At 38.6% G+C, this 27,986-nt stretch overlaps 2 protein-coding genes across 2 annotated transcripts in view; both read right to left on the bottom strand.

Annotated features, from left to right (window-relative positions):
• The window catches only part of TEX26 (testis expressed 26), a 64,719-nt gene extending 45,976 nt beyond the window's left edge, over positions 1 to 18,743 (bottom strand). The window contains exons 1-2 of the mRNA XM_044668962.1: positions 18,561 to 18,743; positions 6,425 to 6,533 (exon numbers count right to left, since the gene is read on the bottom strand). Coding sequence (XP_044524897.1) covers positions 6,425 to 6,533; positions 18,561 to 18,743 — 292 coding nt within the window. The remainder of the gene's footprint in view (positions 1 to 6,424; positions 6,534 to 18,560) is intronic.
• The window catches only part of MEDAG (mesenteric estrogen dependent adipogenesis), a 29,930-nt gene continuing 20,649 nt past the window's right edge, over positions 18,706 to 27,986 (bottom strand). Inside the window, exons 2-5 of the mRNA XM_044666101.1 lie at positions 27,858 to 27,967; positions 24,561 to 24,673; positions 21,123 to 21,408; positions 18,706 to 19,100 (exon numbers count right to left, since the gene is read on the bottom strand). Of these exons, the coding sequence (XP_044522036.1) occupies positions 18,967 to 19,100; positions 21,123 to 21,408; positions 24,561 to 24,673; positions 27,858 to 27,967 (643 nt within the window). The 3' untranslated portion in view covers positions 18,706 to 18,966. The remainder of the gene's footprint in view (positions 19,101 to 21,122; positions 21,409 to 24,560; positions 24,674 to 27,857; positions 27,968 to 27,986) is intronic.

Genomic DNA, 27,986 nt, shown 5'->3' on the forward strand with positions numbered 1-27,986 from the left:
GGATAATACATACCCTTCAATCAAAGAGGAATGTAGGATAAAGATATAAAAGGTTTCTTTTTTAATTTAATAAAGTAAACAACTTTGAGAAAGCAACAAGATTAGACTATTTTTCTCTAAGAACTAGGAAATATGTATAATGATGGGCTTTCGAATGTTTCTAATGGTTTTTGAGTATATTTTACTAAGTTTTCAAAATTGGAATAATGATATTTCCTTTAGAACTAGACTAATCATTGTAAAGAAATTTTAACATTTTTTTTTCTATTTCAAAGTCTCTTTGATAACATAAAGTGAAAGAAGGGCTCATTTTTACAAGTCACACCCTCCTGGTCTTTTAAAGATTCTTTAGCCTCTTGATGTCATATCATTGTCCATATTAAATACATATTTCAGTAAAGATAGAAAGAGCAAGAAAGAGGCATGTAAAAACTGAAATTTCCTGAAGTTTCAGGTTAATATGGATTCCTAATTTATTTTCTTCTTATATCTCTATTGTTAATAAGATTAGCTCCATAAGGTTTGAACTAGTTTTTATCACATGAACTAGTATTGGAAAAGCAAATTTAGGAGATTATGCTTAGTGTTAAGCCCTTGTTACCAGTAGATTTTAACAGAATTTTCTAAGGAATCTCTACAAATTATCTGAAATCCAGAGAAATAGATTTACTACTAGGAACCCCTTGCAAACCTGCCCTGAGAATAAGATCTATTCCAGATTTTCTAAGGGATCAGATAACTACCGAAGATACAATTAGGATTTAAAATGTAGTTTCTGATTAAAAAGAAATTGGGAGTGAGTTAAAAGGACACAATGTCTTCTTCTATTTATATTAAACTCATCTTATCAAAACTTGAACTATTTAACATTTCTCAGGTAGAAGACAAGGAAGTTTGAACCTCCCCCCAAAATGATTTAGCTATTATCCTAGTTAACTGTATAATAGAATTATTTCTCTGACCCTGGTTTTCTTGGTAACTTGATGATATGTAAATTCCCCAACCATTGTGAACCTGATTTAGTTTACCTATTTTTTCAGTCATTTCAGTTCCATCCAATTTTTCATGGCCTCATGACCTCATTTAGGGTTTTCTTAGCAAAGATACTGGAATGACTTGTCATTTCCTTCTCCATCTCTTTTTACAGATAAGGAATTGAGGCAGAGTGAAGTGACTTGCCCAGGATCACACAGGTAGGAAGTGTCTGAGGCTAGATTTGAACTCAAGAAGAGGAGTCTTCTTGACTTCAGGCCTAACACTTTATCACTACCTAGCTCCCCCCCTTCCTGATTTACCACTAGGTATGTGTTTAACAAGGTTTATCTTCTTAAGGGATGTATTTGGTTATAACTCTTCTTAACTAAATTTGTTCAACTTTTAAGACATTGAAGGAAACATGGGATTATGATTTTGTGTGATACTCATGGCCACAGCACACATTTTCTTTATAAGTTTAAGCCACTAATGATTATTTGGCTTGATTCTTCTGATCATGAGACATTGGGAGAAATATGTCACCGATCCTATTTCTCCCTAAATGAATTAAATTGAACCTTAAACAAGATGGATAACAAGAAGGATGCTTCCATTGATTCAGGTTATTTTAATGAGCTCCCTTTGATTCCATAACCCAGCTTTTCTGCTTCTATAATTATAATTTCACTAGTATGAGAATGTTGGGCTTTAAGCCCAAAAAGAAGGATTTGTGAATTATTTATCATTTATGAATAGTTATCAATAATATTTATAAATAAAAATCAATAACATAATTAATGATACTTAATAAAGTAATTTAATAATTTGGTGATAATAATTAATAGCCATTTAAAAATAATAACAATTATTGTTTGAGTTCAACTTTATAAGATTAGAGGTTGCTTGCACCAAAATGTCTAACCTCAGTAAACTTGGGTCCCTACACCCAGGTCTTGTCTTGGGTCTACTCAGGCTTCTGGTTTGGGTTCCCTTCACGTGACTCATGTGCAGAAACCTTTGTCAAAATCCTATATAATGTAACCTTTACCAGAACCTGGGAGAGAGTCATTTTTTTTTTCCCGTCTCTACCAAATGTAACCTAATTTCCTTCTAAAATTATTTCAGGTTTTGGCGTTTGTTCTCGCCAACAATACTCTCCACAAACTCCTTTGCTGATTTTTTCTCTGGGTCATTCATGCCTACAAGCTATGGTTGACCCTCAAGTTGTGTATTTCTGGGCCCTTTTCTCTTCTCCCTCTATAATATCTTGCTTGAACTCAAGACGATTTCCACCATCTGTGTATTCAGCCCTAACCACTCTCTTGAATAAGTCGAACTGAATATCCAGTAAATGTTTCAAAATCAACATAACCAAATTAGAGGTAATTATCTAGGTAGCACTGTGGATTTAGTGGCCCTGCTGGTCATGGAATCAATAATACCTGATTTCAAATCAGACCTCTGATATAATTACCTAATCTCAATCTTAGTTTCTTCAACTCTAAAATGAAGATAAAAATAGCACTTACCTCTTGCAGTTGTTGTGAGGATAAAATGAAATAATTTTTTAAAGTCCTTAGCACCGTCCCTGGAACATAGGTACTTAATAAATGCTTATTTTCTTCCTTTCTATCTCTAAACCCTCCCCTCTTCCAATCTTTCCTATTCACTGTCCAGCACAAACCATCCAGACAATGACAACTTCTATGTCATAATACACTGCTCACTCTTTCTTACTCACCTCACATATCATACCTACTTCATCTAGTTCAGTCTTGTCAATTCTTTACCACATCTCTCCTAACAGTTTCTCTCCTTTCCTCTCACACAGCCCATCCCTTCTCATCAGGCCCTCATCACCTCACATGTGGACTACCTACAAAAGACTTTTGGTTGACTTTCCTGCCTCAAGTCTTTCAGCACTGCAGATCAGCTACCAAAGCAGTCTTCCTTAAGGAAGGTTTGATCATTCATCCTCTCCTCTCTATTTAGTAAATTCTAGTGACTCCCAATTTCTTCCAATATCATATATAAAAATCCTTCCCCCTTTGGCTCTCAAAGTCCTTCATAACCTGGGTCCCCTTCCTACCTTTCAAGTCTTTCTTCAATTGATTCCCCTTTCCAAAATTGAGTGGCACGGTTTTTTTGTTTGTTTGTTTGTTTGTTTTGGCTATTCCTCATACATCACACTATTTCCCTAAATCAGCACCTTTTCATTGGCTGTCCTTATACCTGAAATGTTCTCCCTCTTCCCCAACTCCTGGCCTTCCTTGGCTTCTTTGGGAACTCCGCTCTACTCTCACCTTTGGCAGGAGGCCTTCCTAGTCACCTTCCCTCATCTACAACCCTCCTAATGATAGTGTCTTTCTTCTGAGATTCCTTTGTATTTGCACTGTATTTTAGATGTTTTGGAAAGCAATTCGAAACTAGAGCCCAGCAATATATATATATATATATATATATATATATATATATGTATATATATATATATATACCATTTAAATAAATATATGCCATTAAAAATAAGTCTATATCCCAAAGAAATTAAAGAGGAAGAGAATCTATATGTACAAAACATTTATAGCAGCAGCTCCTGTCAAGGTAGCCAGATATTAGAATTTAAAGGCAAGTCCTCCACTTAGGGAATGACTTACCAAAAGTGTGTGGGAAGGTAGGTGGTGTGTGGATGGTGCCCCTAAGCTTGGGAGTCAGGAAGATCTGAGTTCAAATTTCAGCCTCAGAACTTACTAGCTCCTGGGCAAGTCACTTAACACCTATGTGCCTCAGTTTCTCATCTATAAAATGGGACATATTGGAAAAGGGAATGGCAAACCTCTCTAATATCTTTGCTAAGAAAACCCCACAGGCAAAAATCAGTCACTTGGAGTTGGACACAACTGAACGAACAAGAACAAAGTGTAAAATATGAATGTAATGGAGTATTATTGTGCCATAATAAATAATGAAATGAATAATTTCAGAGTAAACTGAGAAAACCTTTAAGAACTGAGAGGAGAGCAAAGTGAGCAGAATCAAAAGAATACTTTTTATAATAATAATATAAAGAAAAATAGCCTTGGAGGACTGTAGAACTCTTAACAGTGCAATGATATACCATGACTCCAAAAGAATGAAGATGAAACACACTACTCACATCCTGCCAGTGACCTGATAACTTCAAAATGCAGAAAGAAACTTTTCCAGACATGATCACTGCAGGAATTTATTTTGCTGGATTCTGTAGATATGTATTGAGGAATTTATCTATTTCAGGGTTTGTTTGTTTTTCATTTGCTCAGTTAAAGAGGGGGAGTAAGGGAAGGGACAAATTTATTTTTTGAATCTTATTTGATAAAACAATTAAAAAGGGAAAAAGTACTTCATAAATCATACAAAATAACACCAATGGGTTACACAACTTAGTGACACTTTCTGTTGAGCTGAGTTAGTAATAGCTTCCTGGGACAAAAATATTGAGTGTCTTTTCCTCTGCTCACAGTTGGTCATAAATAAAGCCTACACAAGTAAAATTTTTGAGTCAGTAAAGTTTTTATCTCTACCCCAAGAGTTCTTAACTAATTTTTTAATATCATAGGCGCCCCCCTTTGGCAGTCTGGTGAAGTCTACAGACCTTTTCTCAGAATAATGTTTTTAAATGCACAAAATAAAGTACAAAGAATTACAAAAGAAACCAATTATATTGAAATTGTTACCAAGATACATTTTCGTCTTAACCTTTACTTTCTGTCTTAGAATTGATGCCATCCCTTCCAAAGGAATTTATTTACTTTTAACAGCTGTTGAGTGATTACACTAATGTGAATGAGTCCCAAGTCAATAGCATATACATACATATATATATATTTACTCCATATTCAGCCATTGTTTACATTTTAAGCCTTTTATATGTGTTTACTTTTATAATTGCAGACATAGGCTTCAATAAAGATAATTGCAAAAAGTTTAGGCGTGGAGGAGAGCCCTTGAAATTAAATACTCCAGAGCAAAGACCCCAAAGATAAAAGTTGTTTCCTCCCCAAAATATTTCCACAACCCAAGAATCTAGGAGACTATGGAAAAGAGCTCAGAATTTGAAGTCAGAAGACCTGAGTACAAATTCTAACTCTGTGACTAACTCCATAAGAAAGTATTGTTAGTTTCCCCTTCCAGTTATGGATCCATTTGTGACCCAGGAATAGAGATGGATTTCCCCATAAACCCACCATTCCTCTCTCCCTGCCCAAGGAAATATACCTTTCATTAATGCTCAGACACACAATTCTGTTAACTTAAAGTTTTACAACATCCCACAGCTCCATAGATGTTGAAGCTTCAATTACACAGCTAGACAACTGCAACTGGGTATTTTGGGTCATTAGAATGGCAAGGATGGAGTTGAATGCACAGTAATCAGGCAGCTAACATCACAGCAGGAGGAGGGGCTCTCCTCCCCAGCTCCTGTAGATCAAATAGCTGAATTCAGGAAAGCTGTTCACATATGTATGCATCCTCTGTACTAAGAACACCACATCTGTTACATACAAATTTACTTTTTAATAACCACGGTGTCTCCCCCCTCCCCCAGCCAAGGTTACAATTAGAGGCACAACCCTGCCTCCTTACCACTGCGAAACAGAAACCTTTTGCTTTGGGATTTATTTGTATTCAGCCACATATTAAAGTCTCTATAGGCGCCCAAATCCAGGTCTGCTTTCAATGACCATGACCACGGGGATACGGGGATTTCAAGTGCCTCGATTATTATCATTATCCTCCTCCCTCCCTTTACTAATTCACTCCTGTTAGACTTATTTCAACTGTTTGTACAGTTGCAAATTGGCAGAAGGGAGAGAAAGAGGGGGGGGGGGGGAGAGACAGACAGACAGAGAGAGAGAGAGAGAGAGAGAGTTGGAGAGAGCTGGAGAGAGCTGGAGAGACAGACACAGAGAAGTTGCAGAAGGGGATGAGATGATCTCTCTCCCTCTTAAATGCTCTGGTACCCCGGAATGCTATGCTTGTCTTTTCAAGGCTGCCTGACTCCTTCTCTGCTTGCTTCTCTCCTCGTTCTCCTGGCATGTTTGATCCTGTCCTCTCCTTTTTAGACTCATCATAAAGGATTGAAAGCAGCTAAATGTCCATTTTGGGAAAGAGGATTCCAGGCGGAGGGAAGCTGTGAATGAGTCACAGTCATTCTCCGCCTCTGTCTCCGTCAATTCTGCACTGGCTTGGGAGGGACACTGGCTTAAGCTACCTTCCAGGCAGTTCTCTCTCACTTTCTATCCCAGGAATGATTTCCTCCACCTCTACCCCCATTTCGGTTCTGACGAGGGCGCCAGGCTGGAGTTGCGGGCGATTGTCTTACCTGGCCCAAACATGGCTGAAATGGACTTGGGGAAATTCAAAGTTCCCTTGTTTCTTCTGCAGGGTTTAGGAAGTTAGGATACTTTACCCGGATTCATCAGCTGCCAGAGGAGCCCTGGGGGCCGGCAGCGTTGACCTGAGATGTTATTGTGACCTGTTGCCTTGGATACCCGGCGACATATCCCCAGGACAAGGCTCTACGTGGGCACAAGCGGTCACCGTGCATTGTGTCCTAGTGAGCTTGTATGAGCTGGTGGCACGTGGACTGTTGTGTACAATTGAGTGGGGAGGGAGCAGGCCGGGTATGTGTGTGTTTGGGGTACTAGTGAGAAGTGGAGGTAACAACCCTGCTGTTCCCACTTTCCTTTGCTCACTGTCTCTCTGCCTAAGCTCTGAGCCCCGTCGGGGTTTTGAGGTCGTTGGTTCTATCCAATTAAACGTATTCTAACCTAAACCAAGGCACAGTCTACAGATGGGAGCATCTCAAGTGTGGTCAGTGGGAAAAGACGTTAAGGGTCTGGGGAGAATTTTTTTGGATAAATCCTTGCAGACATTCCCCGTCTCTGTGTCCTGCCAGAGTCTTCACTGACCCTATTTGGGGTTTTCTTGGCAGAGATACTGGAGTAGTTTGACATTTTCTTCTCCAGCTCATTTTACAGAGGAGGAAAGTGAGGCAAATAGGGTTAAGTAACTTGCCCAGGGTCACATAACTATTAAGTGTCTAAAGACAAATTTGAATTCAGATCTGCCCCACACACTGCCCACCAGCTGCCCTTCCTGCTCTGTAGTTAACAAGGAAAAAAATCTTGGTAAAAAAATCTGTCAGCCTTCACCTAACAAGAAGCTTCTCCTGGCTGCCCTCATGTTTGCAAATATATGGTCCCACCATTTCCTGTGTATGTATAAGAGAGACAGGTATGCTAATATTGCCATTGCCCACTGAAATAAGCTGATTCCCAGGAGAATTTACATGTCTTAGCCAAAGTCCCAAGACAACAAGTGCAATGTGGTATAAGAGAGTGAATGAATTTGAATCCTGCCTCTGATATTGATTAGATGTATGATCAGGAGTCAATCACTTCCAATCTGTGGCTCCATCTCCTCATCTAAGTAAAATGGGACAATTGCCTTTAGTTCTCACTTCACAGAGCTGTTATGAGGATCAAATGAGACAATGTAGGTGAAACTGTGTAATCCTTAAGCTCTCTGTTAACAACCACTAGTGTTGTAAATAACATTTGTTAAATGCCTACTATGTGCCGGCAACAGAGGATACAAATACAAAGAATGAAATGATTCTTACTTAGAAGGGCTTAGATCCTAACAAAAGAGGCAACAAGTACATATATAAATACATTGGCATAAATACATATTAAGTGGTTAACCACAAGGTAGTTTGGGAAGAAGGGCACAGGTGGTTATAAAGACCAAGAAAAGCTTCATGCAAAAGATGATGCTCCAGTTGCACGTTAAAGGAAGAAAGACTCTGGGGCATTCATAAAGAGAAAAAGAAGAGATGGGGAAAAAATAGTGGAGAGTGCTGAATGGAAGGAGAAATCTCTTTTCCAGCCCCATCTGCCACTAATTAGCTATTGTGGCTAGTCAACCTTTTGGGGTCTCAATTTCAGCATCTGTAAAACAAAGGAGTTGGACTAGATATTCTTCAAGGTTTCTTACAGCATAACATTCTAGGATTTCTTCTTAATTTGCAGGAAGGGCCATGACTAACTCCTCTTGAACACAGCAGTTGCAACATTATGTTACCCTTTGGAATGATCCATTATACACTTTTTAAAAAAATAATTGAATCAGAATAAAAATTCCTGAGGGCAACCTATGTAATTATTCCTAAAAGGTGAATCAAACACATGTGATTTAAAATGAACAATGTAACAGTACAAGATATTTCTTAAATATAAGTAAACATCAAAATTAGTATCTCAAGTCTAACAATCACTTTATCCTGGGCTTCCCAGTTTATAAAGAACTTTTCTCAATTTAAACTTATGAGGTAGGGGATGAGAGTTATTATCATCATTTTGTTGACAATAAAGCTGAGGATAATAAAATTAGGGGAATTAAGTAATTTGTCCATAGGCACATCCCTATCAAAGATAGTCCCAAACCAGGTGTGACTTCAGAAGTCCAATCTTCTTTCCAGTATGCCATATTTCCCCTCAAATAACCATGCAGTTATGAAAATGGGGCAGAACAAAAATTCCCAAAAATATCCTCTCTATATTACAGTATTTAGGACATATAGTATTTATGATATTCCAAAAATTTGGATCATTATAATGAGAAACATTAGCAGGGAAAAATCTTCCTGAGATACTATTAAAAGGAAACTAAAATTCAACCTGACCAAACTTCTTTCCATTTATACAGCTATTCCCTTAGTGTAGATACCTACAGATTTGAGAAGTGTACCTTCTCTGACTTTATCTTAATATTTGATTCAAAAAAAAAAGTTAAAAGAGTATGGGAAGGTGGCAGCTGAGTGGTTCAGTGGATTGAGAGCCAGGCCCAGAAATGAGAAGTCCTGGGTTCAAATCTGAACTCAGACACTTCCTACCTGTGTGGCCCTGGGCAAGTCCCTTCACCCCCATTGCCCTAGCTCTTATTGCTCTTCTGACTTAAAATAGATATACAGTATTGATTCTAAGACAGAAGGTAAGAATTAAAAAAAAAAAAGTATGGGTCTTAGCATAGATCATTTGAGCGAGAAGCTATAATTCAAATTGGATTCTAGTCCCACTTTTGCTACTGAGTTACATTACTCCACCCCATACTGCGTGATCCAATAACTATTCTTAAGAGAAGCCACCCTATCTCTCTGTGCTCTGGGCATTTTCACTGGCTGTTCCCCTGTATGTAGAACTCTCTCCTTCCTCATCTTCATTTCCTAGTTTCTTTCAAGTCTTTACCAAAGACCTACCTTTTACAAGAAACTTTTCTTAATCTTCCTTAATCTTAGTCTTTCTCTTTGGAATAATCTTCAGCTTACCCTGTCTCTATCTTGTTTGTGCATCATTGTCTGGGTTTAGTACTGTATCCACCATTAGACTGTAAGGTTGTTGAAAGCAGGGACTGTATTTTTTTTTTTTGTCTTTCTTTGCATCCCTCAGAGCTTAGTAAAGGTGCCTAGTAGGTACTTAATAAATACTCATTGATTAGACTTGACTTGCTAAAATATGAAGAGGAGGACAGGAAAAAATACAATGAATGACTTTTTGTCCCACACTGCTTGGTAGAATTTCTGTGATAGGGTTCCTGTGAAATGATTTTGGAGTCATGAGACAACAATAACAACAATAATAACTAGCATTTTATACAGTGCTTTAAGGTTTGAAAAACACTTTACAAATATATCAATTTCTTTTCATAAGGGAATTAAGTGGGAGTTATAAAAGCTTTCTTTTTTTTTTTTAAATCTTTATCTTGCATCTCGGAATTAATACTATGTATTGGCTCTAAGGCAAAAGTGTGGTAAGGGCCAAGCAATTGGGGTTAAGTGACTTGCCCAGAACCACACACACCTAGGTAAGATCTGAGGTCAGATTTGAATCTAGGACCTCCCAAATCCAAGTCTGGCTCTCTATCCACTGAGCCATCTAGCTGCCCTGCTATAAGAGCTTTCTAATCGTAAATCAGATAGAAGATAGGAATGAGGAAAAAGACGTGGAGCCTCCTTAGAAGAAGAAAGTTTAGCCCAGTGGTACTGTACTTATTCAACATCATTTGGGTGTGGTAGCTCATTACTTCTGCTATGAATAGAAGAACTATGAGCTGGCTTTTTTAAGGAGTGGTTGTCTAGTCATTATAGCCTAGAAGAGCAAAGTCAAGATGTCCAGCAAGTGCTGAGAAGAGAGGAAATCCGGAAAGTAATAATAACAAAGAGAAATTCAGCAGTCATGAGACCATTATAGATATGAGAGCCTGAGAGCAGCAGAGCATCCTCTAAACAAGGACTATCTGAAACTATGAACAGGGAGTAACACCTGGTAGAGGTTATTTGTCATGCTTTGGAGCAGGAAGCCCCGATGAGAATGATGTGCTAACATTACCAGAAATATGAGTTACCCTCCACCTATCTGCTATATATATTCCTCTACATGTGTTCCCTAGGTGTATCCACTTTTCATACTGAAGATATGTGCATTTGTGGGAGAGCATGACCTAATTTTTGGAGAAAATGTCCTAGCACCACTTTTATTACTCACTTATTCTATTATAAATGCCTTTAGTTTGCACTAATTGTCCCCTCTATCTCAATAGTAAAAGCAATACATTAATAGGGCCTTTTGAACTATGATTCTTATGTGGCTATGGATGCAGAGGACACCTGGAACCCCCGGTAGTATTTTCGGGGGACTCACATGAAAAAATGTATTATATGTTATTACAAAACTATTAACAGGTCTCATTGGGGCAGGTAAATAGCCCAATGGCTAGAGTATCAGGCTTTAGAGTCAGGAAGATTTGAGTCCAAATCTGATCTTATATATTTCCTAGTTGCAGACCCTGGGGAAGTCACTTAATCCCAATTGCCTAGCTCTTGCCACTCTTCTGCCTTAGAATTAATACTAAAACAGAAGGTATGGAATTTTCAAAAAATAAGTATTGTTTCTAGAACTACTGAGCTATGTGACTGTAGACAAGTCATTTAACCTTTCCAGGCTTCCATTTTCTCATCTCTAAGATAAAGTGATTGGATGGGATTGGATGAAAGGAGATCCCTTCCATTTGTAAGTTTTTATTATTGTGACTCTAAACTATAATTCTGTAGTAGCATCTAAAATAAGATAGCAAGGCTCACAATAGAGCTAATAAAAATGGCTTCATTCATGAAAAATATATTCTAAAATGAATGGGAAGGTCTATAGAATGTCCAAAGAGCACTTGTTAATAATAGCTTCCATTTATAAAACAGTATTACTATCCTGTGGTTCATTCCTTTGAAGAAGCATTTCTGTTTCAATATTTATTTGAGAGTATCATGTTAGCCCTTTCTATTGTGAACTGAGGACTGTTTCTGCATATGTCATCCCGTTGTCCAAGGCAACCCCTTTAAACAATGAAGTTGATTTGTTTTCAGGCTCTGGAAATATCACACCAAAGGATACGGAGTAGCCCAACCATGAATTCCCATTATGGTGGCATTTATTTACATAGCACTTCTAATTCACCAAGTGTCTTTATTCATCAGCCTTCTCTTCTTTTTGTAGCACTCTGTATTATTTACATGGAGAAATGTTATCAGTAACCTCTTATTTTCCATGAAAGAATCCTAGAACTTTATGGGGTCATGCAGTTTGAGCCCCTGCCTCCATATAAGGTATCACTAAATGATGCAAGAGAGAGGAATATTCTTTCTTACCAACTCCAAAATTTCCACAAGCTTCCCAGGTCCAGTCCAAGAGCCTGAGAGACAACCTGGACTAAAAGAGAACAAAGGGGTTCCAAATGCCCACCTCCAGAAATATGTTCAACCATTTGCCACACAAAGTTCAAAGCAAACCTGCTTGTTTCTGACAGAGAAAATCAAACGTTTCTTTGAGCTTGTAGGAATCTCCTCTCTCTCAAGAGCCCTTCCTGCACCAGCTGTGGCCAGAGTCCCTTCCCTTTGGCTGGACTGCATGCTTCAGCTACCTTTTTTCTCTTCCACTGTGGCTAGTTTCTCCTATAAGTGAATTTCTCCAAGAATCTCCATGTTAAGGAAGGGGACAGACTAGCCATCTTCTCTTCTCTGGTCTTTCACACCATGCTCTCTACGTGGTATCTTTTCCACACTCTTCCCCATCCCACTTTAGCTCCTTCTCATGTATTGTCTTCCCCAGTGAGAACATAAGCTCTTTGAGGATAGGGACTTTTTTCCTGTTTGTACTTGGATCTCCCATATTTAGTATGATACTGGACAAATTGTGAGCATGTCAATGCTTGTTGACTTGACTTTTCCACTCTACCAATAGCAAGAAATACGATTTTATTGGTTTATAATGTTATCTTGCTGTGAGTATTGTAGGAGTAAAAATGAATGAACTACTCCAGATAATTTTAAATGAAAAGATTTAATAACAAAAATGAGAGGGAAAGGGATTCCTTCAGTCAAGTGAGCAGAGCACAGAGCCAGAGACCCACACCTGCCACACTTTAACCAAAGGAAAGCCCCAAAAAAGCCCTCCAGCGTGAGTCTCAGCCAAATTTATCTCCCAAGCCCCTGTACGTCAAATGAGGACGTACTTAAAAGGATGCTGGGAATGTAGTTCAGGTGTGGCAAATTTTCCATCTGCACAGTATATACGGGGTATGACTCTGAGTCTGATTTTTTTAGACACATACACAAAAAAATAGATCCATCCAAAGCATTAGAACTAGCAGGTTCCTTGTAAGGTTATATCCCTGTGATAGTCATTGATTAGAATTATTTTAGAATTCACCTTTTGAAACTGCCTTCAGTGCAGATGTCAATTGTGGAGTCCTCAGACCAGGGAGGTCAAGCCATGCTGACGTTGGAGTCAGGATTCCCAAGTGACATGGCGCTGTTAGCCCAGCAGGGGAACTTGGGACTTGGACATTGTTGGGACTCTGCTGTGTAGAAACTGAGTTAAACTGTGAGCCTAACTGGCCCCCTTTCCCTTTCGCAGAGACCAAGGTGAGGGAGAGGGATTATGCGTCCTGCTACCTTTGAAGTAAGTATTCCTTTGTAAAAGAAGGAGAGAGGGAGGCAGCTAGATGGCTCTGTGGATTGAGAGCCAGGTCTAGTGACCCTGTGATCCCGGGTTCAAATCTGACCTCAGATACTTCCTAGTTCAGATACCCTAACCTTGGGCAAGTCACTTAACTCCCATTGCCTAGCCCTTACCATTCTTCTGCCTTAGAACCAATGTGTAGTATTGGTTCTAAGATGGAAAGTAAGGGTAAATTTTTAAAAGGGTGAGAGGAGAAGGGGACCAAAGAGGAATGTCTTCAGAACCCAGGGCTTTTGAATCTTCTTTTCCACTAGGACAAATCTTTGTCCACTAAAGATGACTTTAAGTTTTGAAAATGGCTAAAAATAACTTACTCAAAGCTGGCCAAATGAAGAGGGTGATGAAGCTGGATGAGATGATTCTCTACAGAAAAGCAAGGTTCATATACACACAGACCGAGAGCTAGAAGGAACTTTAGAGATCAGGAATCCAGTCACACCATTTTGCAGATGAGAAAACCAAGGATGGAAGAAATACACATAGCTTGGGGGCAGCTGGGTAGCTCAGTGGATTGAGAACCAGGCCTAGAGATGGGAGGTCCTAGATTCAAATATAGCCTCAGACACTTCCTAGCTGTGTAACCCTGGGCAAGTCACTTGACCCCCATTGCCCACCCTTACCACTCTTCTGCCTTGGAACCAATACACAGAAGTTAAGGGTTAAAAAAAAAAAAATCTGGGTTCTGCCACTACTAGTAGCTATCAGTTATACAATGTGTCCAAAAAGTCTTACTACAGTTTTTTGCTTTAATACTATCTCCTAGAGATAAGATAATACTAATACTTTTTCATAACACTTCTTGGGACATCCTGCATAGTTATTTAAGAATTTCAAAGTGCTTTTGGCATATTATTTCTTTTGATCCTCACAACAACCTGTAAGATTAATATAACAGGCATTTCTGTCCCCATTTTGTAAATGTGAAAATTGGTTAAATTGCAGGATTTGAATTTGGGTCTTCCTACTCCAAGCCCAGAATTCTAACCACTACTCTACAAATCTGTGTGCCCTTGAGGATACAAAGGAGGGAATCAAACATTTTTGTTAAATCCTCACTTTAAGGAAACTCTAGATATGATGTGTTTCTTTCTATAAGGTAAACCCATTTTCTATTGATATTAGTAATACTTCCATAGCACAGTATTTTACAAATTTCTTATTTTGATCATCACAACAACTTTGGGAGGCAGGTGCTATTATTATCTCCATTTTATAGTCAAGGAAACTGAGGCAGACAGAAGGCAAGGTACTTGCCTAGAGGTCACACAGCTAGAGAGAGTCTTTGGAGGAATCTGAATTCAGATCTTCCTGACTCCAAACCCAGCATTCTATTCCCTGTGCTACCTAACTGCCTCTTTTGGTGCATTCTCAAAAACTGAAAACCACCGACCTTATCCTAAAAAATCATTTTCTGATAGATTAAGAATTATCATGCTATTTCAAATCTTTTTCCTTTTCTTTGTTTTGCTTCCCCCCTCTAACGTTCCTAAGTCCCTATTTTAAACCCTTCATTGTGTAATATAGAGTATTATAAAGAGTCTATAATTTGGTATTTGGAGGCTGGAGTTCAAATTGCAGCTCTACCATTTACTCCTTGAGTGATTTTGAACAAATTGTTTTAGCTCTTGAAGCCTCAGTCTCCTTATATTTAAAAAGGAGATGATAATACTAATTGCTCAGGACTGTTGCAAGAACCAAATGTGATAGGTAATGCATCTAAAATATATATTAAACATTTTGCAAAATACTTGGCACAAGCATTAAACAAAGCTATGCTGCCTTTACTGTTATTATTCTTCTGTGTCCACTTAAACACATGTGGTTTCAGAGAACCCAAAGAGACAATGCTAGGTTTCTTTAGAAGTTTAAAAAAACTTGGTCTAGGACATTATAATTTGGTTGAAAGCGCAGAAGGTCAATAAAATAGAACACTTTTCTAGATTTTTAGTGGTTTTCTTTTAATTTGACTTTCAGTGGAGGTTCAAAGCTTTCTTTATCTCTAGGAGAACAGGGAAAGGAAAACATTTGAGCTTTGAGTGCAAAGTTGTTCTCATTGTCTGGTACCAAGGTTAGTTCTAAATCAAGTGAAAAAGGAATGTAGAATGTTATTTCATTATTTAATCATAAGTAGTACACAAGATATAATATACATTCAAAAATGAACAAATTGGTTACTGAATTCAGTAACAGTCAAATACTATATGGTTGGGAAAGATACAGAAAAAAGTGGGTCACCCAAACTCATCAGTCTAGGCCTACAGCATCTAATGACCTTGGTAAAAGTGATTCAAATATATTTTGGAAGGTAGGTATACATGGTGCCAGGTCCCATGCATTACAGATTTTTGAGACTAAGGTATCACTTAGGTCACTGTTGATCTTTTGTTGTTTTATTGGTTAGCCTTTTCAGTCATGTCCAGATCTTCGTGTCTGGGATTTTCTTGGCAAAGTTACTGAAGCAGCTTGCCATTTCCTTATCCAGCTCATTTTACAGATGAGAAAACTGAGGTAAATAAAGTTAAGCAATTTGCCCAGGGTCACACAGCTAGTAAGTATCTGAGGTTGGATTTGAACTAGGAAAGATTCCTGACTCTAGACACAGCACTCCATCCACTGAGTCACCTAGCTGCTTTTAGGTCATTTAGTGAAATGGAATTATTTATGTACTGTTCCCAATTTGTCCTTCGAACAAAGCTTACTAATAACTGGGCCCAAGGAAAATAGAGCTATCCAGAAGATGCCCTAGGAATTCTATACTATAATCAAAGTCTAATTTTTATTGTAATCTATTGGTTTTATTTCTTGGAAAAGTCTTGTTTGGGGGTGGAAGTATTGCAGGCATTTGGCTCAGGTCATTCAGGAGAGAAAAAAATAACTCGATAAAAAGAGGTCTACCAGGTAACCTAATTTCATTATTGGGGGTAATTCTTTTGCTCGGTTGACTCGGTCAACAGAATTTCTGCCATACCCTTTGGGAAACTAATCAATATAATTCTCATTGCTTAGGCATTTTCCTTTGGTTTTCAGACTCCATTTTCATTTTGTAATTTCCATCACTCATTTGGAGCAAAATATTTTCTATTAATTTACACTTTTTAAATCATTGTTTAATCAATCTACAAATCTTGAGACAATTCATGTGGTGTGATATAATGGGAAGAGAACTGGATTTGGAGTCATGATACCTGGGTTCAAATTACACCTCTATCACTTCTTTTGTGACTTCGGACAAGTGATATAACCTCTCTGGGCCTTCATTCCTGGTCTATATGCAGGCAGTGGGTAGAGTTCAGGAAAAGAAGTCAGAAAGACCTAAGATTAAATCCATCTTTGAGCACTTATTAGCTGTGTGACTCTGGGCAAGTCATTAAACCTATCTGCCTCAAACTCTTCAAATGTAAAATGAAGATAATAATAGTACTTATTTCACAGGGTTTTTGTTAAGAATAAAATGAGATAATAGTTATGAAGTGCCTGACATATCTAAGGCTTATTCACTTTCATTGTAAAATAAAGATCTTTTCATCTTTAATTTTTTATTTCTCCATTCTTTTTTTTTCTATTTTTCTTTAAATTTCTGAAAGGTGATCCTTTTATTGAAGGCAAAAGATTTCATCGTTGTAATAATTGGACAAACATGTATGTAAATAGATCTCTTCTAGAGTATGTTTTGCTCAATACAGTAGAACATAAGCTCCTCAAAGCAGGAATTTTTATTTATGTCTTTGTATCTCCAGTGCCTAAAAGAGTGTCCAACAGAGTAGTATGTTCTTAATAAATGCTTGTTGAATTAAGTGGAAACTTCTGTTTTTTCTCAAGAATTCAGGAGTTCAAACTTCAGCACACAAATGCAAGTAAAGAACTCCATTAGAATTCTGTGAAGAGCAATTATCCCCGTTGGTTATTATATACCATTTTCTTTCAGTTTCCCCTAAAGACCCATTGTCATGGAGCTCCGTGTTTTGTTTTGCTACTATCTCCTAATCGCATCCCAGTAAATGTTTCTCCTGGTTGTTCAATTTCCCATCGAGTCAAAAGGGGTCCCCAACTGTTCAAGAAACTCATAGAGTTTGACCAAGTCACTCACCACAACACACTGACTTGCCCACAGCAGGCAGTCAAGTAGATATTTGCTGAATTATCAATCCACAGTGGGAAGGAAGGCAACCAATTTAATGATTATCATATTAAGTACTAAGAAAAATCATTTAATTGAACGAGGATGAGTGCATTTAAAGTAACAGTGGAAAAAACTATCATTAATATCATCCAGAGTGTCCAACTTGGCAAAGAAAGCCAATGGGTTATGGAAAATTTTAAAACAAAATTATTCTCTGAACACAAGGGTTCTTCATTATGAGCTTCTTTAACAATAATGTATGTAACTGATTGATTGGTTGGTTTGTTTTTTTTTTTTAATTTTTAGGATGGTAGCATCCTCTGCTCTGCCTGGTTTCAAGCCCCTCCCATCACTTCTAATCTCACCACCATGCTGCTAAACTCAAAACTTGATTAACACCACTCCCCTCATCCTTCTCTGATTGGAGGGCTAGAGGATGGAGTGCCAAACTTCTCTCACCATCTTCCTCTACAGAAACAGAAACTGTACTCTCAGCTCACTCTAATTGGCATCTGCTGCCCTACCTAGTTTCAACTTTATGAAACAATATGGTGTCCTGTGGGTCCATCTCATACCCCAATCTTCCTACCTCCCAGTTGGCTCCCTCTTTAGATTTTAAGTTTATTGAGGGCAGGGACTCTTTTTTTTTTCCTCATTGTTATCCCCAGGGCTTTGTACAATGTCTGGTACATAGTAGCTGCTGAATAAATGTTTATTGGATTGGATTGGTCTTACTCTTTGAAATTCCAAGGTAGCTAGGAAATACAGAATTATGGGGGGGGGGGGAAGCATCGTGATAATGATAACTTTCTTCCATTCATCTACCATATCAGATTGCTACAAGCTCTTTCAAAGTACAAGAATAATCATTATGAACTGTTGTGAATGAAGGAGGGAATTAAAGTATTGGTTGCAGTATTGGAGCTCACCCAGTTTTGTAGGGTTTCAAGATCACACATTTCAAGCTGGAAGGCTTCTTCAAAGTCACCTAATCCAACTTCCTCACTTTATAGATGAGGAAACTGAGGTCCAGGAAGTTCACAACATAAGTAGCAAAGATTTGAACCCAGGCCTTTTGATTCCAAATAAAACATTCCTCTCCTTTTACTATACTACCTCCCAGACTACCCAGGTCATTTTGAACCTGGGAAGATCTGAGGAGTTCACATTTCAGACAGGATACAGTTACCTTCTACATCAAACTAACCCTCCAGATTCGGAATATCAGCTTGGATATTTTACGCGAACAACACAAAAATCAAATTCTCATTTCTTGGTGCTAAAAAGCTTATCACACTCCTGGGTTTGTAAGACCAGAGCACCAGTCACCACAGTGGTTACCATTAACCCACCAGCTTCGGATTAGGATAGGAATGTCTCTCTGCTCTTCTTTCTAGTGTGGTGGTAATGTCCCTCACTTTGATGATTTCCACAAAACAAGTTAGAAAATGTTCCAGGTGGTCCAGCCACAAGGTAGAGAAAAAGCAGGCTGCAATTGCCAAAAGCAGAAGAATGCCCTCAGGCCTGGTGAACATGTCCATAAAGGATTTGGCTGTTCGAGCTGCTGGCTCATCACATCTCTTAGAATTTTTTTTTTTAAGCCCCTCTTTGAAGGTCTAATGATGGTGGATAAAGAGGGACTGTCTCCTCTTAAGGAGAAAAAGAGTATAAAAAGGAGGGAAAGACCCTCTCTTGTCACCACCCGTGACACAAAGTTCAGGCACGTGCTTTTCAGTCTGAAAACAAACTCTGAGACTTTTACACAAATCGGATAAATTTGTTGGGTCTCTCCTCGGCTTCCAGAACTGCTGAAATAGGAAATTCTGCTAGAAGAGGCTCCATCAAAGATGATCTTGGTGACAGATTGCAGGTAAAAACATCATCTATGGAACCTGAAAAATAGCAAGGAATACATAGTTTTATTGTACAGAAATTGAGGACACAGGAGCATGTCTCAGCCTCCCATGTGACAGTAATTTGAAGCAACAGTAGAGGGATCCAGACTTGTTGAAAAACTCAGGGGATAAAAAAGGAAAAAGATACTTTCCTTTGTGTACAAAGATGACATGTCTGGCTAAGAGAGCATGTGCTTGTCATTATCTTTCCAGGGGCTGAGATGGATTTAAAATGAATGAGTTAGATAAACTCTGGCACCAGGTTTAGCCAGGTGACCAGAAAGCACTACCTTTTTTGAGAAGGGAAGCTGGGCCTGGGAGCACCTTCAGAGCTGAATCCCAGAGCAATACACCCATCCCCAAAGGTGCTCACTGAATAATCTGCACTTGGCTTTACACAGTCCTCCAACCAAGGTGAGTGACCTCAGAAAATAGACTTCTGTGGGGGCAGCTGGGTGGCTCAATGGATTGAGAGCCAGACCCAGGCACAGGAGGTCCTAGGTAGACTTAGGTAGACCCTGGGTAAGTCACTTAATGCCCATTTCCTAGCCCTTACTGTTTTTCTGCCTTGGAATGAATACACAATATTGATTCTAAGACTGAAGGTAAGAGGAGAGAGAGAGAGAGAGAGAGAGAGAGAGAGAGAGAGAGAGGAAGGAACGAAGCCTTTCTTAAGGAAAAAAGTAATTCTTGGTGACTTCTTTATGGTGAAGGGCCAAAACTGATTCATTGGTATAAGAAACTTCTGGTGAGCAAACTCCCTCTACCAATGCTGATCAGCAACTACATTTACCTTATGATGCATTGAGGCAGTTAAATGATATAATGGATAGAGTGCTAGGTTTGGAGTCAGGAAGACCTGAGTTGAAATTCAGCCTCGGACTCTTACTTATAGCTGTGTGACCCTGGACAAGTCACTTCACCTCTGTTTGCCTCAGTTTCCTTATCTATAAAATAAGGATAATAATAGCACCTACCTCCCACAGATTTGTGAGGATCAAATGAGATAATAATTTAAAAGTACTTGGTTTTCAAACCCTTCCTTGTTGTGTGACCCTGGGCAAGTCATTTAACCCCCATTGCCTAGTCCTAACCACTCTTCTGCCTTGGAACCAATACACAGTATTGATTCTAAAACAGAAGGTAAGGGTTATAAAAACATTTTAATGAAAATTAATTTTAATGAAAAAATTAAAATATTTATATCAGTATCTGTCCCATAATAAGCACTATAAAAATGTTAGCTACTATTATTATTACTTGCCTCTGTCTGCCTCAGTATCCTCAACTGTAAAAGGATCATAAGATTACAGGAATGCCAAAATTCCAGGATTGAGATGAGAATCAAATGAGGTATTTATAAAGTCCTTAGCACACTGCCTGGCACATAGTAGGCACTGAATAAATGTTTATTCCCTCTTATCCCTCCTTTACAGTCCAAGCTAGTTGCCCAGAGGCTCGTTGAGCCCATGTCCTCGTGACTGGGAAGCTGGTTCTCTTCCTGTCCCCCTTCTCAGTTACAGCTGGAGTAGCCATAAATGATAGATGTTGGATCAGATAGACTGTAACAGCTCTTCCAGAGTTGCTTCACTCTGAAACAGCCCTGAAGACAACATTTTCCCTACCAGCCAGCCAGTTGCCTGTCTTATCCTGGATGTTTCCTCACAATATAATTTGAGGGAAACAGTGAAGGGTCTGTTAAGCCCCACAACAGCCCTACCCCTCCTAACTAGATGAGGAAAATTTTACTGTGCCAAAGGGAATGGAACAGTCTACATTTTACAAAGAGAAAAGGAAAGAAAGTACATTTCTTCTTTAGAGAGTAAACATTTCCTACTTCTTGTTTTCTGTATCTTATTTTCTACATGATGCTTTTGCCCCTCTACCCAATAAACTTTGCTTTTTATTTTTCCCAATGCACTGGTTCCCCATTACTCACAACGATGGTTTTCTTGTTACGTCATTTTTAGGATCCCTAAAGGTAAAAAATAAAACTGGGTCTTAGGATTACTAACATACCTCTGGAAGTAACACTGAATTTCCTATCTGAGAAACTGCTTCTTCTGATGAGAGGTTCACTCATCTTTTCCAGAAATAATTTTATTGTCTCCTTCTTTCCTGGGCTGGTACTAGACAAATTCAGGATTTTTCCATTAATATTAACTGTGGTTTTGCTGAGGCCAAACCAGTAGAAGAAATCAAACAAAGCGTCAGCTTTGAATTCGTACACAAAATTCAAGTCTCCTCCATTAACCACTTCATTTCCTGGTGGAAAAAACTTCTTGACCACTTCTTGAAAATTAAACTGTAAAAAAAGAAGAGAGAAAAACATTTCTTTGACCTTCCTGAATATCTACCCAAATGCTGACATTTGTGATGGTTGAAAAATGAAATGATGAGGAAACAAAGGTTCAATCTTCTAAGTGTATCAATTTATTAAGCAAGCATGGCAATCGCCCAACAAATTGAGATTAGGCATCTTCTGCACCTTGGGGCTGGACCTCAAATGCAGGGGGAGACAGAGTTACACATTTAAAAAACTAATCAGGGGCAGCTGGGTAGCTCAATGGATTGAGAGCCAGGCCTAGAGACGGGAGGTCCTAGGTTCAAATCCGTCCTCAGACACTTCCTAGCTATGTGACCCTGGGTAAGTCACTTGACCCCCATTGCCTAGCCCTTACCATTCTTCTGCCTTGGAGCCAATACACAGTATTGACTCCAAGATGGAAAGTAAGGGTTTAAAAAAATTAAAACAAAAAACTAATCAAATAAGACTGGTTAATTAAAAGGAAAGAATGCAGATTATATAATCTAATTTCTGGGATGCAAGACTGGGGACTTTCCAAGTTGGAAGGGAGAAAAAGCAAACAGGTACAAGTCCCTGAATTCAGAAAGAAGTGTCCAGCTCCTCCCAAGTATCCTTATCCAGTCAAAGGAACCTGGAATCAATAGGATTGATAAGAATTGGGCCACTTTTCAGATAAGGCCATGGGTTGCTTGAGATGTGCAATTAGGAGAGAACGCCTTGCATCCATCTTGGGAGTGGAATGTGTTTCTGGCCAACATAACCTATGTCCTTCATTAAGGGTCTTTGACAGCAGCCACAGGTGCTCCAGTTTCCCAGCCAGACCAGGCTAGGTACAAACAATGCAATAAAGTTTTCTCTCAGTTCTCACAACTGAATAAAGTTTTCTCAGAGGACAGAATTTAGATTAAGGCCACAAATGGATGGAAACTACGTTAGTTCTAGAATAGAGTCACAGAATGAAGTTGGTGTGGTTCACTCGATCCTCACAATTCCCACTACCACCTGCTGTCTTAATCTCAATTTCCTCAATTTCCCTCACATTGTAAAGATTAAAAAACCAAATGGGAAAAGAACATCCCATGCCAATATATTGTCTCTATTCTCCTATAATTGGGGATATTTCAAATGTTGTTCCATGCCTGTGCTCCTATCTAAGCATTTCTTAGGAATGTGGAAGTCTGCATTCTGGGGATGTTTGCATTAAGCAAATAAATCTCTATCAGATCCTGCTACCAGTATGATTTAGGTGTTAGGAGACTAGAGGATTGTATTCATCTCACTGAACCATCTATTGTGCCATATGACTTAATAGCAATTTATTCAGCCTTTGCAGTGTGTGCCATTTTTATTATTACAATTATTCATCCCCAAATGAATTCATATTAAGGTCTATGGTGTAGTGGAAAGAGCAACAGATTTATAATCTGAAGAACTGAAAGTCAAATGCAACTCCTTAGGGGTTGAAGTGGATAAAGTGCTGGATTCCAAGTCAGAAAGTCCTCAGTTCAAATCTTCATTTTTCTGTGCCTCTGTTTTGCCATCTAAGATTGAGGATGAATAATGCCTTTCTACCAAATAGAAACAGGGCAGCTAAGTGCTGCAATCAATATAGTGCAGGGCCTGGAGTCAAGAAGACTCATGTTCCTAAATTCAAATCTGGTCTCAGATACTTACTAGCTGTGGGATCCTGGGCAAGTCACTTAACTCTGTTTGCCTCAGTTTCTCCATTTGTAAAATGAGCTGGAAAAGGAAATGGCAAACCTCTCCAGGACCTTTGCTGAGATAAATAAGTTCAAATCTGGACTCAGATACTTACTAGCTGTGGGACTCTGGGCAAGTCACTTAGCCCTGTTTGCCTCGGTTTCTCCATTTATAAAATGGGCTGGAAAAGAAAATGGCAAACCACTCCAGGACCTTTGCCAAGATAAATGGGGGTCACAGAGAGTTGAATATGATGGGGGAAAACAACTAAACAATCTACTAGAAATTTTAAAAGCAGGCAAGATCCTCAACATCTGTGGGTCTCAGCATCCTCATCTAGAATAATAACAACCACCTTACAAGGTTGTTGTGAGGACCAGATGAGATAACACATGTAAAGACCATTGCAAATGCTAACTACTTATATTATTAAATTCCCTCCCTATCATCTACTTGCTGTGTAACCTTGGACAAATCATTCATTCTTTTCCAAATATCCATTTCCACATCTGTGAAACTGGAATAATAACACCACCTAGCCTACCAAACTCACAGCGCTGGTAATAGGAAGATCAAATGAGATCAGTAATAGAAAGTGCTTAGTAAACTAGAAAGCCCTGTGGAAATGTCCCTTAGAAACGAACACAGTCAAGTTCTGAAGACATGATTCTTAATTGAATGATGCTACTCTCCTGGATATTCCTGGCTTTTTGTTATCAGAATCAGGTGTGACCTAGAAAGGAAAACTGCATTTTGCTGAAGGAAAGCACATCCCTAAGAATATGTTTTCCCTGCACTGATTCTAGCACTGTTCTTAAAACTAAGTCTACTATACAATACTAGAATTTCTTTTTGCTTTTCGCAGTGGCAGATGTTGGTATCCCATCTTCCTTCTGCTCAGCCTTTTAAAAATCTGTTTTTAAAATTCATATCACCTTTCTTCTAAGAAGTACTAAATGCTTAAGATGTCAACATCTCATTTATGCTCATAAATTCCTGTTCAGTAGAAAGGAATTGTTACCCCCAGTTTCAAGTGGTAAAGCAGAGATACAGGAAAATTAAATAACTTAACCAAGCCCACACAATAAGTTAAGGTCCTAGGAAAAGACCCAAGAGTCCTAATCACTAATTCTTGCTATTTCTACAAGCAGCATTCTCTTCATGACTGTTTTTGTTTTGTAGGTTAACCATGTCTGATTCTTTGTGACCGAATTTGGGGTTTTCTTGGCAAAGATGCTGGAGTGGCATGCCATCTCCTTCTCTGACTCATTTTGCAGATGAGGAAACTGAGGCAAACAGGTTTAAGTCACTTGCCCAGGGTCACTCAGTGAGTGTCTAAGGTCAAAGTTGAACTCAGGTCCTCTTGATTTCTGGGACCAGCACTCTATCTGCTGTACCACCTAGTTGCCTCTAATTCTTAGTAGCATTTAATTCAGTTCAAAACAAACCTGAAGTCGGTAGCTTTCTCCAATCACTGAGGAAATGACTGTATCCATCCCATGCTCAATCTGTCTTCTGATCTTGGGGTGTCGTGTATTCACAAGAAATGCATATGTTTTTTCTAAAAGCAGAAATTATAATTTTGAGATTTACAAAGCACATTCCTTTGCAGTCTACCAAGCCATTCTTCCCAATGTGTTTATAGTTGTATGGTTTTATGACATAGTTCTTGCCCTTACCGCACTCTCTATGACATTATTAGTGTATTTTAATTAAAAATTAATGTCCCTTTAGAATTGAGAATCTTGTCTGAGGCAATATAAAATGAGGTTCAGGAATTATTGTTTTATTTTTTTAATTTTTATTTATTTACCAATTACATGTAATAACAAATTTCCACATAAGTTTTCTGAAATTATATGATCCAAAGTGTCTCCCTCTCTCCTTCCCTCCCTTCTCCTAGAGCCAGTAAGCAACACAATCTGGGTTATACATGTGTTATCCCACAAATATTATTCACTTTTGTAAGTGAATAATCCTATAAAACCAAAACCCAAAATATAAACCCAAATAAACAAGTGAAAAAATCATATTCTTTCATTTGCATCTGACTTCAACAGTTCTTTCTCTGGAGGTGGAGAGTGGAATCACTGTTTTAAAGGCTAAAGTCTATAACCTTAGTTAAGGATTTAATTTAAGCTGAATCCTATTCTTAGGAGGTGACATAAGAAAAGCTTAGATCCAGTCACTATTCCACTCTATTTGACATGTATTTGTTAAGCATCTACTATATTCCAGGACTGTTCTCAGTACTGGGGGTGCAAATTAAAAAATGAAAAATTCCCTGCCATTAAAGTGAGGGATTTTGGAAAGTCTTCATTTTATAATCTTGATTATCTTTTAAAAAATCTTCTTTCTCCTAATCTCTCATATGGATAACAAAGTAAGTCCTGAGTATTCGCAGAATTAGCTAAGTGCCCACATCCTTAAGTCAGCCTATCCCTCGAGCCTTTATGCCTTCCACCTCTTCTCTTGAATGAAAATGTTCACTCCTGGGCTGTGAAATAGCTCAATGGATAGAGAGCCAAGGCTTGGCTTGAGAGATCTGGGGTTCAAATATGGCCTTAGACGTTTCTTAGCTGTGTGATCTTGGGCAAGTCACTTAATCACAGTTGCCTAGCCCTCACTGCTCTTCTGCCTTGGAATGAATAATATCAATTCTAAGACAGAAGGGAGAGGTTTAAAAGAAAAAGAAAATGTTCACTCCAAATTCAAGCCATCAGAATTTTTAAGAAACAAGATTTAGATGATGTTTTAAAAGAGGAAAAAACCTCCAGTATCATATATACACATATATAAAAACAAGTGACTATGTATACATATATATAAACAAGTGACTATATATATATATATTCTTTCATCTGCATCTGACTCCAACAATTCTTTCTCTGGAGGTAGATGGCAGAATCACTGTTTTAAAGGCTAAAGTTAAGGATTTATTTATTGACAAATGACAAGTGAATATATACACACACACTGTAAATTGGGTGTTTCTGTTTGGGGCTAGAATTCTTGGACCAGTTCTACTCTTGTAAAATACTTCAAGTTATCCAGTGAATTTGAATGACTAATAGGCTGAGCCCTCTTGCTCTCCCACACTGCAGCATCTGTCTCTTTTTCCTTGACCACTCAGACGAGTCATCTAGGTGGACACAAAGATGTGTCAGCCACGAAGTGCTTTCTCACAGTGCATTAATTTCCTATAGTAACCCTGCAAAAGACCGGCAAGCTCATTCAATACCCTGATTTCTAAATCTCCTCTAACAGGATTTAACACAGCTATGCATTTTTGACAGGTCCTATGTATCTCTGCCTGTCCTTTCGGTGCTGATGCGAAAGTGGCAAAGGCCTCTTATTTGTTCTTTAGTTCCCTCCTGAGAGAGGTAGGCAGGGGGTGGACTTGATATATCTGTGAATTATAGCTCTATAGAAATTTCTGGCTTTCTGGTCATCATCAAGCCAAAAAGCCGCAGCAACTAAGCTTTGCTAACAGAAATTGCTCTTCATAGTGGGTTCTGTTCCCTGCCTCTGATGTCTTTCCAGCAGAGAGAGCATTATAGTGTTGAATTATGAAGTGAAGAGAGTTTCAAGAATCTCAATGAAAACGAATGTTTGATGGGTTTTATTTAGAAGAGGTAGATCATCCCTTTCTACCTTGTACCAAATGTAAAATGGTGATCAAGGCCTTGAGACAGCCCACCTTGGAATTCTGAACAAGGAAGCTGTGGAAAGTGCTAGGTTTGAAGTCACAGGCCCTAAGGTTGAATCTTATTTCTTCTTATTATTATCTGAGGGATTTGGGGCAAAACTAGGTGGCACATTGCATAGAGAGCACCAGTCCTGGAGTAAGCAAGATCTGAGTTTAAATCTGGCTTCAGACACTTAGGAGCTATAGGTAAATCATTTAATCCTATTTGCCTCAATTTCCTCTTCTGTAAAATGAGCCAGAGAAGGAAATGACAAAACCACTCAAGTATCTTTGCCAGGAAAACCCCAAATGGGGTCGAGAAGAGTGCAATAAAAATAATCAACAAAACAACTCTTAATCTCTGGGCCTTGGTTTCCTCGTATGTAAAATGACATTGTTGGTTTAGATAAATCCTTGATTCTCTTCCAAATTTTTTCTTTGATCCTATGTTATTCTCATACCAAAAGACTCTGGGGGGTATGGTAGTAAAAGAAAAAAAGTAGATTTTCACATTGAAACTCTACTTAAGTTGGTTGTCAATATGGCCTGCAACAAAGACAATATGTAGAAGAACTATTTAAAAATCTGGAAACCACAACACAGAACCTATCAGAACCCTCCCTGCAGCTGGTTGTTCTCTGCCATCTTTCCTTAACCAGTTGTGTCCACTTTCCCTTTGCTCAGAGGCCTAGGCACTGAGGCCATAAATAGAAGAAAAGAGAGAGAAAGAAACAAGCAGCTCCTATTTTAGGACCACTTCATTATATTTTGCTCATGATTGTTTTACCTTCAAGTGGCCCTTCTATTCTCCTTTTAGGCTTTTCCCTTTTGTCATAACTACAAGAAAACCTCATTTCCTAGCCCCTGCCTTGAACTCTGGGCTACTTTGTACATCATAAGTGTGCCCATGTGAGGCTTGTGTCCAGCACCAGCATCTTCAGGTCTCCTCCTTGACCAGCCCTGGGATCCACTGAGCTGGTGGCCCAGAATGATAGAACCCAAGTTAGGGAAAAAGCATAAAGGAAGAAAGCATCGTGAACTATTTTTCCCAACCCACCTTTTGAGGTATCTCCTTCTGTTCGGACAAGAATAAAGAACAACATTGGTCTGCTTAGTATAGTTTCCCGATAGTCTTTATAATCACAATAGTTGGTCAGTTCCACATACCTATTAAAAAAAAAAAAGC

Source organism: Gracilinanus agilis, chromosome 3 (genome assembly GCF_016433145.1).
Source record: "Gracilinanus agilis isolate LMUSP501 chromosome 3, AgileGrace, whole genome shotgun sequence".
Classification (NCBI taxonomy): domain Eukaryota; kingdom Metazoa; phylum Chordata; class Mammalia; order Didelphimorphia; family Didelphidae; genus Gracilinanus; species Gracilinanus agilis.